The 14,377-nt window shown below is 39.4% G+C and overlaps 1 protein-coding gene across 3 annotated transcripts in view; it reads right to left on the reverse strand.

Annotated features, from left to right (window-relative positions):
- Nucleotides 1–3,192: 3,192 nt before the first annotated feature.
- TMCC3 (transmembrane and coiled-coil domain family 3) overlaps nt 3,193–14,377 on the reverse strand; it is a 134,145-nt gene continuing 122,960 nt past the window's right edge. For all 3 annotated transcript variants that reach the window (XM_053978066.1, XM_053978067.1, XM_053978065.1), the window contains exons 2-4: nt 12,876–13,774; nt 11,271–11,406; nt 3,193–8,570 (exon numbers count right to left, since the gene is read on the reverse strand). In XM_053978066.1, the coding sequence (XP_053834041.1) occupies nt 8,268–8,570; nt 11,271–11,406; nt 12,876–13,774 (1,338 nt within the window). In that variant the 3' untranslated portion in view covers nt 3,193–8,267. The remainder of the gene's footprint in view (nt 8,571–11,270; nt 11,407–12,875; nt 13,775–14,377) is intronic.

Below are 14,377 nucleotides of genomic sequence, written 5' to 3' on the forward strand. Positions count from 1 at the left end.
CCATCCCATACAATTGTGGCAGAGATGTCTGTGACTGACTAGTGTGCTATTTGTGGTAGAGACTTAAAACCAAACATTGTGGTGGGTAGATTGCCTGAGAAAATGAATCTTTTTAGCATTACAAAGTCAAAAGACAGAATAGCTTTTAAGTGCCATAGTGCTATGATAAATCTTGCCCAGTTAAACTCAGAGGGGTTTTTACCACTAAGCTCAGTAGGAGCAGAGTACAATTTTTAGCATAGAGCACATCAGTGGATATAAAGCCTAAAGGAGTTTATTAAGCTATTACTCAGACAGATGAGTTGTATGGGACTGCTGACCACGTAAGCATTGTGCTCTCTCCTTTTCTCTTCAGCCTGGATGTACAGTGTCTCATGCTGATCTTCATCACCAAGTGCCTATAACTACAGAGGAAAAGGATGTTCTCCTGACCAGTACCAACTCATTAAAATGGTATTCAACAGAAAAATAGAAAGGGAATTTTTTAGTCTACAAGAGTTTTTTCCCATGTATATTGTTTTCATATATTACCGGCTTCAGTCCTGACTGTGCTTTCATTTCCATTAGATTGATTCCATTCTAGCCATAATAACTAAAGATTTTTTCCAAATTTACACACAGGTGGGTAGAACCACACACTCAGCAGCTGAAGGGATCATGACTACATCAAATGCAAGCTCAATTCCTAAAGTTTCTGTCAAAAGTATGTCTGTGCTTTTTTCAGAAGCTCAGCACTGGCCAGCTTCAAGCTTATCCCAAGGTGTAAGGTACCATAGGATCATAGAACCTGCTGACTTGGAAGACACTCATTTAGTCCTACTGCTGGCCCTGCACAGGACACCCTAAGAGTCACACCATGTGTCTGAGACTGTTGTTCCAATCCTTCTTGAGCTCTGACAGGCTTGGTGTTGTGACCACTTCCCTGAAGAGCCACTTCCAGTCCCAACTACCCTCTGAATAAAAAAATGTTTTCCTTATATCCAACTTAAACCTGCCCTGACTCAGTTTCATGCCATTTCCTCAAGTCCCGTTGCTGGTCATGAGAGTGAAGAGATCTCCTCTTCTCCATGCTGAACAGACCAAGTGACCTCAGCCAATCCTCATAACGTTGCCCTTCCAGCCCCTTTGCATCCTAGTGGTCCTTCTTTGGAGGGTCTCTAGCAGTTTAATGTCTGTTTTATATTGTGGCACCCAAAACTGCCCCCAGCACTTGAGGTGAGCTGCCCCAGTGCAGAGCAGAGGGGACAACCTCCTCCCTTGCCTGGCTGGTGATGCTTGGCCTGATTCCCCCAGCACACCCCAGGCTGTCTGGTGCCTCCTGGCTGCCAGGGCACTGCTGGCTCATGTTCAACTTGCCATTGACCAGGAGCCCCAGGTCCCTTTCTGCAGTGCTGCCTCTCATTCCCCATTCTATACACACAACCAGGACTGCCCAGTCCCAGGTGCACAGTCTGGCACTTTCCCTTGTTAAGCTTCATTTGGTTGGTGATCACCCATCTCTAATTTGTTACGATCTCTCTGCAGGGCCTCTCTGCCCTCGAAGGAGTCAACAACTCCTCCCAATTTAGTGTCATTGGGCAATTTATTTAGTATTCCTTTGAGCCCTGCATCCAAGTTGTTAATTAGATTGAAGAGAACTGGGCAGGAGATGGAGTCCTGCAGAACCCCACAAGTGACTAGCACCAGCCTGTCCAGTAGTTCAATCTCTCCACTTTACGTCTGTCTGAATCTGGTTGGCTACACATAAAAGGTGACATAGCATCGATCCACTAGGCAACTTCACAAAATGAATGAGTTGTCACCTAAGTCACAGTCCAAACAGGAATTGAGGAGGATGCAGTGTGGAAATTTCTCCTTTCAATTACATCAATGCAGCGCCAGTTGCCAGGGGAGGCAGAACCTGCCATTTGACTGCTGCACCTTCTGCAGCAGCACAAGCAGAGGAATAAACACACACATTCAGGAAGAATTTATCACTAAGTTTATAAACTGCTCTGCTAGCACTCCCTCAGCCAGCTAGTTCAGAGCAGTTCTGGATGTTGCAAAATGAGTTGCAGCATAACAGATGAAGTCTTGGATGCCTTCAGCTGGTTTTTGGCACAGTCACTCAACTTTGGTTCTTGGAGTTATTTGAGACACCAACACAAAGTATTTTCAGACTCCGCTGCTGGTAAGGGTTATTTGTTTCATCCAGTGATCGCTAGCACTGCACAATGACTGCCTCTTGGCAACAAGTGAAACTTCTCTTTCTGTGCTGTTAGACAGAACTGTTGTATTTTACTCTCTGCCTTTCTAATTTTGGGTGTTAAAGCAGTTACCAGAGTGTGCAATGCACTCTCCAAAGCCAGAGTTTTCAGCAACTGAGAGAACTGATGGTGAGTGAGGTGCATATTTTTTTTTAATGTCTAGTTCACCTGGTTAGCAGGGATTATTCAGCCCATGTCAGAAATAGGCAAAATCATTAGTGGTTGTGAGAGAAGCTGCTGTTTGTGAATGGAGTTAGCCTTAATATAGAACAAGATCCAGGAACCCATGTGAAACTCAGCATGAAAAGACCTTGGAAAGTCTGCAGGTGACACAGCAGCCCCTGTGCCATTTCATCAAATAGGAGAAAATAGGAAATACAGTGTGATTGCAAAGCAATCTGTTATGGCACTGTTTCTGCTCTATTCTTGGAATAAAAATAACATCATTCCCAATGGCTGCCAGTGCCAGCTGACAAGACCTCTGCTTTATGAATAATAAAGGCAAACGTTTTGCTTTATGTCAACTACCTTTTTTTTTTGGCACATGTGACCAAGGTTTATGACAAAAACATAAAAACACTTGTTAGGTTTCTAATTCTAAGTTTTCAAAAAAAAAAAAAAAATCCAAAGTGAGTCCAGCTGCTTGGCACAATAACAAAATGTTTGCATAGCAACTTTCACACAAGCATTGGATAAAAGCAAGGATGATACCTAGTTTGATGTTTGCAGTTTTGCCATGTCACAACTGTAAGTGAAACTCAACAGGTTTTGGTCAAAACTGCAGCAGAGCAGAATGCTCAGATTTGTCAGTGTATTAAAATTGGGCCTTGTGCTCAATGGGTTAACTTTATCACTGTCAATTGAATAATTTGTTACTGAGAAAGAAAAATTGATAGGGGTATGAGTGATCGGACAGAATGTTTAAGAGACAATATTCATCATCAAATAAATGTAAATATTTTTATTTTAAAAAATGTTAATGGCACCTTAGAGGCAGTCATGACTACACAACCAAATATACAAAAATTACATTTTCATAGTTGAATCTTTCCACGGTGCTGCACAAAATGGAAATACTATGAGAAACATTGCAGGTCACACACCAAGACTATTAACTTCAGTCATTAAAAGCAGACAATTTTTGGTACACCTTGATACTACCAGACCCAGGTTCCCTGGGTAAAAAGGAAAGGTGGCTTTGTGCAAAACTTTCCAACAACAGTACAACTTAATATCCTAAACGTACAGCAAATCAACTGTACAAGACAGTTTGACTTGGCCTCATGCAGTCCTTATATACAACATCATCTCAGTTGGCTTTTTCAGGGAAATAAGCAATTTCATTGACTAAAGTAAAACTTTTCTTAGTCTTTCATTGTTGCAATGTAAAATTGTCTGATACTTTGTGCAGGATTAGCATCAGAGAGACCATTCCAAATTTATCTGAAAACAAGCCCTTTATCATCTCCTGTACTTAAAGGCCATGTTCTGGCATGATGGTGAATGAAGAAAGTAGATATATATTTGGCTGATTAAAAATAGCGGAGAATAAATTTGCCTGATTACTAGTCCTAAATGGACTTTCAGAAGGGATTAAATTTTGCTATCAAAATTAAAGTGTTTAATTACATTAATGTCTGTTTCTTTTCTGTTGTATCATTGAATCCAGCAGTAAAAGGTCTCAATCATAGTGGAAAGGGACTTGGTTTCCCAAAACAAGAACAACCGAACAAGAAAATTTGCTCTCGCACCTTCTAAATGAATTACAAGCTTCTGTGTTTTCTTGTTTTGTTCCTCAATTTCTTGTTCAATGATTTTGATTTCAGAAAGCACTAGTTGTTATTATGCAGTTAACTTTGTCTCAAACATAAGCCTGAACTAATTCAACTTCAAATGTTGGAGTCCTTGTTTATTATATCATTCAGTAGCTAATAATTAGCTGGCAACCCTTATGATTGCAAAACTGAACCTTATGCTTACACTGGATTTGTCTAGCTTTGACTCCTGGTGAGTGGATCACATATCTTTCCTACAGCGAATTGTCTTCACCTTTTGCATTGCTATTGCCCAGAAAAGCAGTCATTATTTGTTCACAGAAAACCATTGGCTTTTAAATATCCTTCCTGGAGTGCAGACATCAGATCTATATTGATAGATGTCCTGCAGCAGAGGCACTGCATAACACAAACATTTTGATATTAAACTAAAATACAGTGAAATTTTTTAGTGCCTCTCTAAGAATTCAGAGCAATTAGACATCACAGGACTGCAATAAAATGAGAAGTTGCATGAATGCATATAATATAAAGCAGAAAGAAGGAGGAATTTAAACTGGGTCTTGATCAGTCCTGCCAATCACTAATTGGACTTTCAACAATAATGGAGTTGGAGCTAGCAGACAGATCCATTAGACAATTTTTAGAGGAAACCTCATGTAGTCCTGAATGTTGAAACAGGAGAAATCAGGAAAATTGTGCTAACTTTCATAAGAAACTAAATCTCCAGAAACCTTGAAACAAAAAGCTGCCAAACAGGTAGAATAGGTATTAGCAGCTTATTGAAGGGCTTTTCCATCAGAGAACTACTACTGAAGTGAAATACTTGCGTACCAGGCAGCACCAAGCAGAAAAGACACTGTCTGGCAACTTTTTGTTGAGTGGGAGTGTTTTAGAGGCTCATGATGAGTAGATGTAAGGAGTATCCTAAGAATGTCTGATGTGTTGTATGAGAATATAAAAGCAAATGGTCTCTTGACAGAACATGGTTAACTGAGTGAGAAGCTGAACAGAGAACTGCAGGTCTTTGGGTTGGCCTAGGCATACTTTCACAGGAAGCAGAGCTCAGACTGCAGGCCAGATACACACACTAATATGTAAACCACACAATCCCAGCCTAAAGGGAGGAAGTGATGCCCATACTGAAGCTAATGGCAGAGGCATCAGCTCTGGCTAGCTCAGGCACCAGCCTTCTCTTGACCCTGAGTACAGACACAGGTGGCTAGCCTGTCCCACCACATAGTGGGGCTGTTTGTATCTGTTCCCTGTAGGAAAAAGTTAGGAAGAATTTTTCTACACTGAAACTGCCCCAACAATCTGCAGAGAGTCTGCCTGGAGCCCAGTTTTAGGGATAGCTAATGATTCAGTGCAACAAGAAGAAAAAAGCTCATCTCCCTTAAAATCCCAGCTTCATACTCATGCAACCTTTTTACCAGCCCATTAAGTCTCTGGATGTGGAGAACCATCTACCTCTTTCATTAGGTTTTTCTTCCAGTCTAGTGAGCTAACATGGCATATGGAAGACTTCACCACATACCAGTGTTAGCACAAGGTAAGAAATGCGATGATGAAGGCAGGATGGGAGACCTCCCTCCTTGGGTGGCCTTCGGCGTGGCAGAGCTCCTGGCACTAGAGTCTCACTCAACAGTTTCACTATAAGCAGGCTTATAACTATAACAGTTTCACTCAAAAGCAGGCTTTTGCCCTTCACTTTACATTTTTTGTTGTTTTCTTGATGTGTGTCATATCCTGCAGTGATTTAAACCCAGCAGAGAAAATAACCTAGAGAAGAGATGTACCCATTCACCAATTAGGTTGTTTTAATTTACATAACTCATGTTATGCAGCCTTTATAGCTTTTTCTATGTCCTCTACCAGATGTAAAGCCAATATGGAAGTGCAAGACCTGTTTCCAATTTAGAATTTAGGCCCTGTCAGATTCTGTCAAGATAGTGAGCAATCTTTTGTAGAGACATAAATTTTAGATTCTACCTTCATTTTGCACCGAGGTTATCTTCCAGAGTTGTAACAAGATGCCCTTGGAGCAGAAGCTTTCACATTCCCAGGTGTGAAGGGAATGTGAATTACCACACCAACATCCTTTGTTATAAGAAAAATACTAACCTTTTTCCTGCCTGTCCTTGAAGCTACCTGATGTAACATTTCAGCTGTATAAAATAGCAATGGGAGGATTATATAAATGTATAATCATGCAATAGGTAAAGGAGTTTTTCTTATGTAAACATTATTAATGCATGGTATTCCTTTCTTGCATGTCTACCTTTCTGAAACCATTTAACAAAATGCTAAACTAACTATTTTCTCAAGAGGCCAATGCAGAAGTTGGCTGTGCAAGCTGAAGAGAAGAATGGAGATTATAACAGAGATGGCAAGAAAACACCATGAAAAGTCACAGCATTCTTAGGATCAGAAGCAGTTGTTGGTCTTGTTTGGGTTCTTGTTTGTTTGGTTTTGGTTTCCACTCCACTTCCCACTTGAGATGAGATAGGGCTAGGTTAAGATAACATGGGTGTGCCTGATCTGATCCATTTCCAGTGACTGCAAACCAGCACAGTCCTTCCTGATTCTCTGTGCAAAGACTTAGGATATATAAAGAATTCTTTAAATATTTATAAGTATTTTAATTGAATTTTCTAAATGTTGAGTTATATCATTATTTATTAAGTTAATTCTGTCATTTCTTTAGTTTCTGAAGCCACAAATAGTAACTATTCACTGTTTATCTGACTGTGGTAAAATGTCAGAGTTCTTCCCTGCCTTCCTCTCACCCACTCTCTTTCCTCAGAATAAGGACTTCACAAATTCTGTACCAACTATTGCACTTGATTAAAAAGAAATATACACATCAAACTATGCCCTCCCTCCCATAATACCAGCATAAAAAATACTGCAATTGAAAAGAAAATATGTAATGACAATTATTTTCACAGTTACTAACACTGAACATCAAATAATTGGAGACACTGTTTTTTCACTTAATGGAGCGTGGAGAAGAATTCTGGTTGTGGTGGTTTGTTTTGTGGTGGTTTTTTTTGTTTGTTTTTTTTTGCTTGTTTATTTTTAATAAAGATCTTGTTTTACATCATGGCTGAAAGCCAAGCTTATTTCAGGGATATTTTTTTGCAGTTATTAAATCAAGCAAAATAAATTCTAGTGGGAAAACAAACCCAACCCTGTCTCCTAGTAGTGATACTGCATGTTAATATATTATTTTCAGGAATGTTTGTTGAGAGTGTCTACAGTTCCTATATTTACAATTTAACTCCCTGCTCCCCCTAAGAAGCTGTTCCCTTACATTTCTGCCACATTCTTGAATCTGACAGAAGAAAGAAATCCACTGTACCCAGGGTCCCACCACCTGTATGCTTTGCATTCAGTCAGAACACCCCAACAATTCAGTGCTAACAAAGGCTAACCTCAATGTTGCCTTTCCGTGTACTTCTTTCCCCTTGCAGGTTGCAGGGCTTGAACAAGTGAGTGCTTTGGTGTGGATGACAACTTACCTACCAGTTTCTTGCTTCTTAAGTCCTTTGCAAAGTTGCCTGGAGACCTTGTAATTCAATTCAGTCCTTCTTTTGAAGTCTTAAGCCACATGTATGTGTTTCCCGAATGTGCTCAGGAACAGTGCCAGCACAGAACAACTGCTAACTGTGGTCAGTAGTCATCAGTGGTCTCATTTACAAACAATAAACTCTGTGCAAAAAGTTACTAGCAGAAGCATCAAGTTCTGTTAATCTTGAAAACTCAAAATCCCATGTAATGATACCCATTAATTTAGAGTCTAGAACTATCAATACACATGACTGCATAGTTTGGCTTATCACTCTAGTTGGATTCAGAGAGAAAATTAACTATCATTCTAGCAGAGCTGATACACATTATGGCACTCCCTCTTGATCACACTCTTTGCACTCCAGCCTAGTAAAAAGCACACCTGACACTTGCAGTTGCTGGGATCCCTCCCAGACCATCATACCATCTTTTGTGGGTATGGGTTTGGAAAGTGAAAAACCTTTTGGATTAAGGCAGAAGACTGACTTAAGTGAGCAGTTCATCACAGATACAGTCAGTTAGACAAAATCAGGTTGAACAGGCAACTGACTGCCAACAAGTATACTTTTATATATTTACACCAGAATTTGTATACACACAGTGCTTAAAAAACAGGGAGGGGAAGAAAAAAGGGGGGAAAAAAGAAAAAAAAAACCCAGACAGTCAAACAGCTTCATCTTGGTATAATCATCCTTTCTATAGCACAAATGATATGATCCCAGTTTTTACAAAATATTGCCAGCAGTGTCACTGCAAAAAAAGTGCAGATGATATGAAAACGGCTCTTCATCATAGGAGCAATGAACTTTGCAATAGTAGAAACGCAGACTAAGATGACAGTCATGAAGGCCAGGATAACATTTATACACTTCCCCAGGAGCACTTTGGCATTAACTGTTTCAGACTGCTGTGCTTGCTGTTCTTGCTGATGGAGCTCCAGTTTGGAAACCCGGGTCTGGCATGATTCCAAGGCTTCCTGGAGACAGAAAACAAGAATTAGGGCAGCCATATTTCCCTTGAATGTTTCTTCACATTTTAGCTGCAGAGCCATCCATCAGCTAGATTAGAAGTGCAATTTATTATAGACTGCTAAAATTTCAATGAACCACCAACTTTTAAAAGAATAAATGCACATATAGGTGAGTGAGTCTGAATGAATGTGTCACTGTTTGCTCAGGCATAATCAAGGCTAACAACACTGCCAAAATGTAGGTTTGTTCTTTTTTCATGCTCGAGAAAAAGTATCGTAACTTTAATGTTCATGTCAGTTGTTTCCTATATATACTGTTGATACAAATTACTAGTAAAGCTGTTGCCATAGCAACTCTCACTGCATCAAAACAGCAAGAAAATTAGTTTCTTTGTATATTCTATAGAAAAACATTGGGGGTGGGCTTGCTGTGATACTAAGTAACTCTGCTTTGCAACATGTAGCAGCACTTGGTTTACACTGCCTCTGTGGTCTACCTTGATTTTGCTCTCGAAGCTATCCATCCTACTGTGCTGGGCTTGAGTCCTCTGTGAGATCTGGCCTTCTCCCTCTGTCAATGTGAAGACAGTGGAATAACCTGTGGAGATGCTTTTATGGATTCTCTCCCACATGATCTATTCTGCTTCACATTTTGTTCTAAAGAAAGTAGACCTTTCTCTTCTGCTTGAGGATTAACTAAAAGTGGTCTTTGAGTAAAATGCTTCCTAAAGACACTACCCCCATGCTTAAACCCTCCCAAACCAAAACAGAAAAACTTCCAACTGTTTCACTGGTTTGGCAAAATGCTGGAGTTGGGATTTGGGCATCACTGGGTAATGTGGTATAAAGCTATAATTTCATGAGATTGATTAACTTGACAGAATCTTTTACCACTGTGTGACAAAGAAAACCAATGATCCAGCATCCCTACTTTCTTGCCCACTCTCAGATTCCAGATATTTTCCTTGCACTAGCAAGGTTGTTCACCTGGTCACACAGTAAGCTGTTTCAAACCAAACCTCTGTGTATAAACACCCAGAGAGTTATCAGCTTTCCTTTGCTGGGTAGTTCTTCATTGTTTTAGCAAGTTGAACTGGCTTACCAATTGACAGGCCAGGCACCAAGGTCACCACAGAGAGTGTGGCACAGTGCCTTACACAAGGCTGCTTCTGTCACTGCTCTAGGAATTAGTAACAATACAGAAGATTGTTACTACAGTTCTTGGGTGGCACAAAGTCTGTTATGGTTCAGGCATGTTCTCCATTACACACTAATGAACTTCCCTGGTCTTTCTTCCACTCTGACTGTAAGTTATCCTCAAATTGTCTTGTGCTGCTTTAGAGAAAGTCCAGCTGCAAAAGTCTGATACCTGCAGCTCTGCACTGAGAGGCTGAACAGGTCTTTAAAAGTATTTCACATCCCTTAGTGACAGAGTTAGGCTGTTACTCAAAATATCCAGAGCTTAAATCGTTTTACTATATTTTAGCTAATTTTCCAAAGCCCCAAAGAGATAGGTTTAAATGGGTCCAGCTGTACAGAGATAAAAGAAACAAGGCTGTGTCAACATAGCACTTCATTAAGAAATCTCTGACACCCCTCCAGGAGTCTTTTACAAGTCTCTGACACCCCTCCAAGAGTCTGCTAATGAGTTAGGGAATATTTCACAGCCCTTCTGTTGGACAACTCAGGTTTCATTACGTTTTTACATCCTCAAGATGCCTTCACAGAAATGAGTCCTCTTTTCTTTAAATCTGTGAGAGACCGCTCTTGTTTAAACCTACAATCAAACCTATGATATACTTAGATTCAGTGCCATCCCTTTCCCACTCTGTTCCCAGGAGCTTCGTAATTCACATTTAGGAAACTGTGATCATTCTGCTGCCTGCACTTTCTCTGTTTAGAAATGTGAGCACAGGTGTATATAGGTCAGGTTTTAGGTTCTTTTACCATCTGAGCCAATATGAAGACAGTCTTTGAGCATTCCTCAGTTGTTCATGAATAGGTATTCCACCACTTTTCACCACTTCCTCAGACTTTGAGTGGAAATATTATGCATTATGTAAGTGCTTGTATTGTATAAAATATTCAAGTACATATGTAACTACATGCTGTCAGGACATACTTGTAGACATTATTACTAGTTTTTGATTGAAGTCAGACATGACTACAAACTGATCACCAAGGTGAAAACACCCCACAACTTTGATTATAGAGGTTGTTGTGACTATGGCTTAAAATGCTTTAATTATAACTGGCAAATCTACAAATCTATTTATAAATCAGCTCTCTTACTTTTTACCCTAAGCTCAATTTATAATAAATCTTGCCAGTGATGAAACTACATATTGGAGAAAGTCTGAGCAAGAAGTTTATGTCAGGACATTGTCAGATGTGTTATGTCACACAATACAAGGAGACTTGATTCCTTCCTCCTCTGTGAAAGAAATTAAAACAGGCCACTCCTAAACCACAAGTCTGCCTGGGTCATATCATTAGTTTCAGCAGAAAATAAAAATCCTGAATCCAGAGAACCAAATGGAGAATGTCACAGATTCAATGTGCTGGGTTTTCCCCTTAAAACAGAGAAAACAAGGGCTTACATCTTTCCCCATATTCCTTATTTTAAAATATGTAGAAAAATGCAAGTGTTTCATGGTACAAGATCTCTACAAAATATTAAAAGATTATGATAAGGAAAATAAGTACCTGAACATCTCGTGATCGCTCGTAGGCCTGATATGCCACCTTCTCCTCTATGCTGGCTAGCTCTTGTTTCAAGTTTGCTGTCTCATGTTGATGAAGGTCAGTGAGGTCATTTAACTGGTCTTCCAATCTTTCATATCTTATTAGGAAAAGAAGTCTAAATTTAGTGCCTTCTATTTAAGTAATGCAAATCATGAAAACAATTGCACATTTTAAAAGGTAATTTCTCAGCATATGATGAATTCATCTGACTGGCATTACAAAGCACATATAGAAATCAGTAGAAACTTTGCAAACTTTCCATAAACATTTATTCAGCAATCTGAAAGCCTTTTTTGAGTGTTTCTTGCTGGCAGTAGGTGCTAAAAAGCAAATATTTGTACATCATTGGCAAATTATATGAAATATAAACAGTGCCTAAGGATATCCAACTCACATTTTTCACTCTTCATTTAGCCAAGAAGATATGGCTTCATAAGTAAGCTTGAGCCAGTTAATAGCTCGCCAGTAATGACAGGAAAAATATGTTCTCTCTCATACACAACTGCAGGGTTCTGTCATTTATGTACAGTCTGTTCTGGCATGTTTCTACATAGTAAAGCAGTTCAAGTAAACCACCAGCAAACTAGAATTTTTTTTTGTGAGTTTGCCACTTGATTTAGCACACAAACAAGGCAAACCCTACAGTCAGCATAAAAATGATGGAGTCAAAATTGTCTAGAAATGGGTAGCAGGAGGCTTGAGATTTTATTGGCAGAGAGCTGACAGAAAAGGCCACTCTGCTTTCTCCTGAAACCAAGTCATGAGTTCAGTAGGCCACTTTCATTGTTCTTTCTGCCCTATATTACCAAGCCTTTCATTGTATTTCAAGAATTATAAGAAAGGGAGACATGAAATATTGCCCTTCATACCAAGATTTTGCCCACTGGAGTAGTAAAGACTTCAAGAATCAACTGTCACTTTAACAAGCCATAGGAATAATGGGATATAGGTACAGCAGGTGAAAGCTCTCTGTAGAACCTATAATCCACTTCTCACAGAGCATGATAAAGGAATTAATTGTCATGTAGCAAATGCAAGATGAAGTTGTGTAAAGCACTTCAAACTACATCTCCCAGCTGTGTGTTACACCAGGGTACAAGGTGACATTGCATCCACAAGATAGCAACGTGTGTGAGAAGTATTTGGACAAGGTTCTCAGGAGTCAAGGGTATACTTATCAGCTGTCAGTCAGTTCTGCTACACCACAGACTGATTAGCTTTTTTTTAGCCACATTAGATGAGATCCTTCCACTAGCTACAAAACCATTGGCATCTCCTATACGCAGTACTCATATAATTCATATAAAAACTATGACAGAGGAGAGAGTTTTCTGACCAGCTTTTGACAAAAGGCAAAGGGCACTATGCCATTTGATAGGAAATATAAATATTCTATGTATATTTTCAGTTATTGGGAGGAATTAAACATGTTGGTACCAGATACTGATTGGAATTATTTTTTTCTCTTGCTTCTGAAATCTCTCTCTCTGACAAACACACACACTTTCCAAAGAGTTTCTATACCCATTCAAAAATAATTTCAAGAGAACAGTTAAAAAAAAATACCTATATCTTTCCTCTTGCAGCATCTGAGAAATAAAGCCATAGTCTCTTTTAAATTGGGCTTTTAAATTCTCAATATCATCAGCTAACTGGGACTGTGTCTCCTTGATTTCCCTTAGTTCCTCCAAAATCATGGACAGCTTTCCTTGGCTGTCCAGGGTACTTGCCACAGCAGGACTAAAGGAGGTATTCCCATTGCTATCTGCTGATCCAGAGGTCCCACTTGAGCATTCATCATCACTAACATATTTTGGTTTGGCAACAATGGTGGCACTGCCCCCATAGGTTCTAGAACTCGTTTCTGGCCGAAATTCATCCAGGGTATTTTTGAGATGAGCAATGTTGTCTGCGCTACCAAATTTGTTTCGGATCAGGTTGGCAAACTCTCTAGACTTGCTGAAAACAAAGACAGGTGGTGTCAGAGATACACCCGGCACACCCGACTTGCTGCTCTCTGTTCCGTGCCCACTGCTACGAGACTTTCCATGTTGAACGTCTTTCAAGTTATCTTTGGAAGTATCCTTGGTAGCTTTGGAAGATCCATTTTGTTCAATATCCTTGAGCTTTTTGTGATACTGTTCCAATTTCTTCTGCAGCTGGGCAATGGAGTGGGCAGATTTCTGGTTCTTTTTCTCAAAGACTTGCTTAATGCGCCCAGCCTGTTGCTTGTCTGCACTGTTCACCAGTTTCAAATACTCAGCCACGTTTCCATCTCGAGCCGTTTGCTCAACCTTGATTTGCTCTGTAACCTTGAGGATTTTCTGTTTCAAGCTATCTGCATTGAGTTTGACTTTGTGAAATTCTAGGACCCCATCTGGTACATCAAAGTTCAGGTTGGTATCAGAACCTCCACGGCGGATGTTAAGTGGTAAACTCAGGGTATTCATGTCATGTCTTTCCACCTGAGAGAAAAGAAAAAGAGGCAAATGGAATTTGCCTAAGATCTATTTTTTAAAATCAAACATGCAGTTTACTTTTCCACATATAATTATATCAAGTACACAGTATAAAGTAGCTTATATTAGCAAAAGCATAATAAACTTTTCTTTGAAATTAAGCAGCATTTTTCTTGACTTCTACAGGTTAATAAACAGTCTACAGAACTGCTTGTCTTTCTTAAAATAAAGATGAATTAGAGAGAAAATTATTCAGAATCGCTTATAGAATCACTGTAAGCTTTTCAGAATCACCTACAGTTTTCTACAAAATGAGAATAACATCTAGTTAGAAAAGGTTCCTAAATGTATTTTTTATTATTAAGAGTTTCAAAGAGACCATGGCTGATAATCACTCTGTTTTTTCTCTTAGAAGTGATCAAACATCAATGGAGATGTAACCAGATTTTTCCCTCTACAACAGTGCTATATACTATATACTGGTCAGTATATTTCCCAGGTTAATGCCTTTTTTGATACATTCCATTCAAATTCCTTCCACAATTCCAAGTTTTTGCAAAACTAGCTGAAAGAAAGCTCTTGAAAATTTAGTGTATGCTGCCAGATGGA

The sequence above is a fragment of the Vidua macroura genome, chromosome 5 (genome assembly GCF_024509145.1).
Source record: "Vidua macroura isolate BioBank_ID:100142 chromosome 5, ASM2450914v1, whole genome shotgun sequence".
Classification (NCBI taxonomy): Eukaryota; Metazoa; Chordata; class Aves; order Passeriformes; family Viduidae; genus Vidua; species Vidua macroura.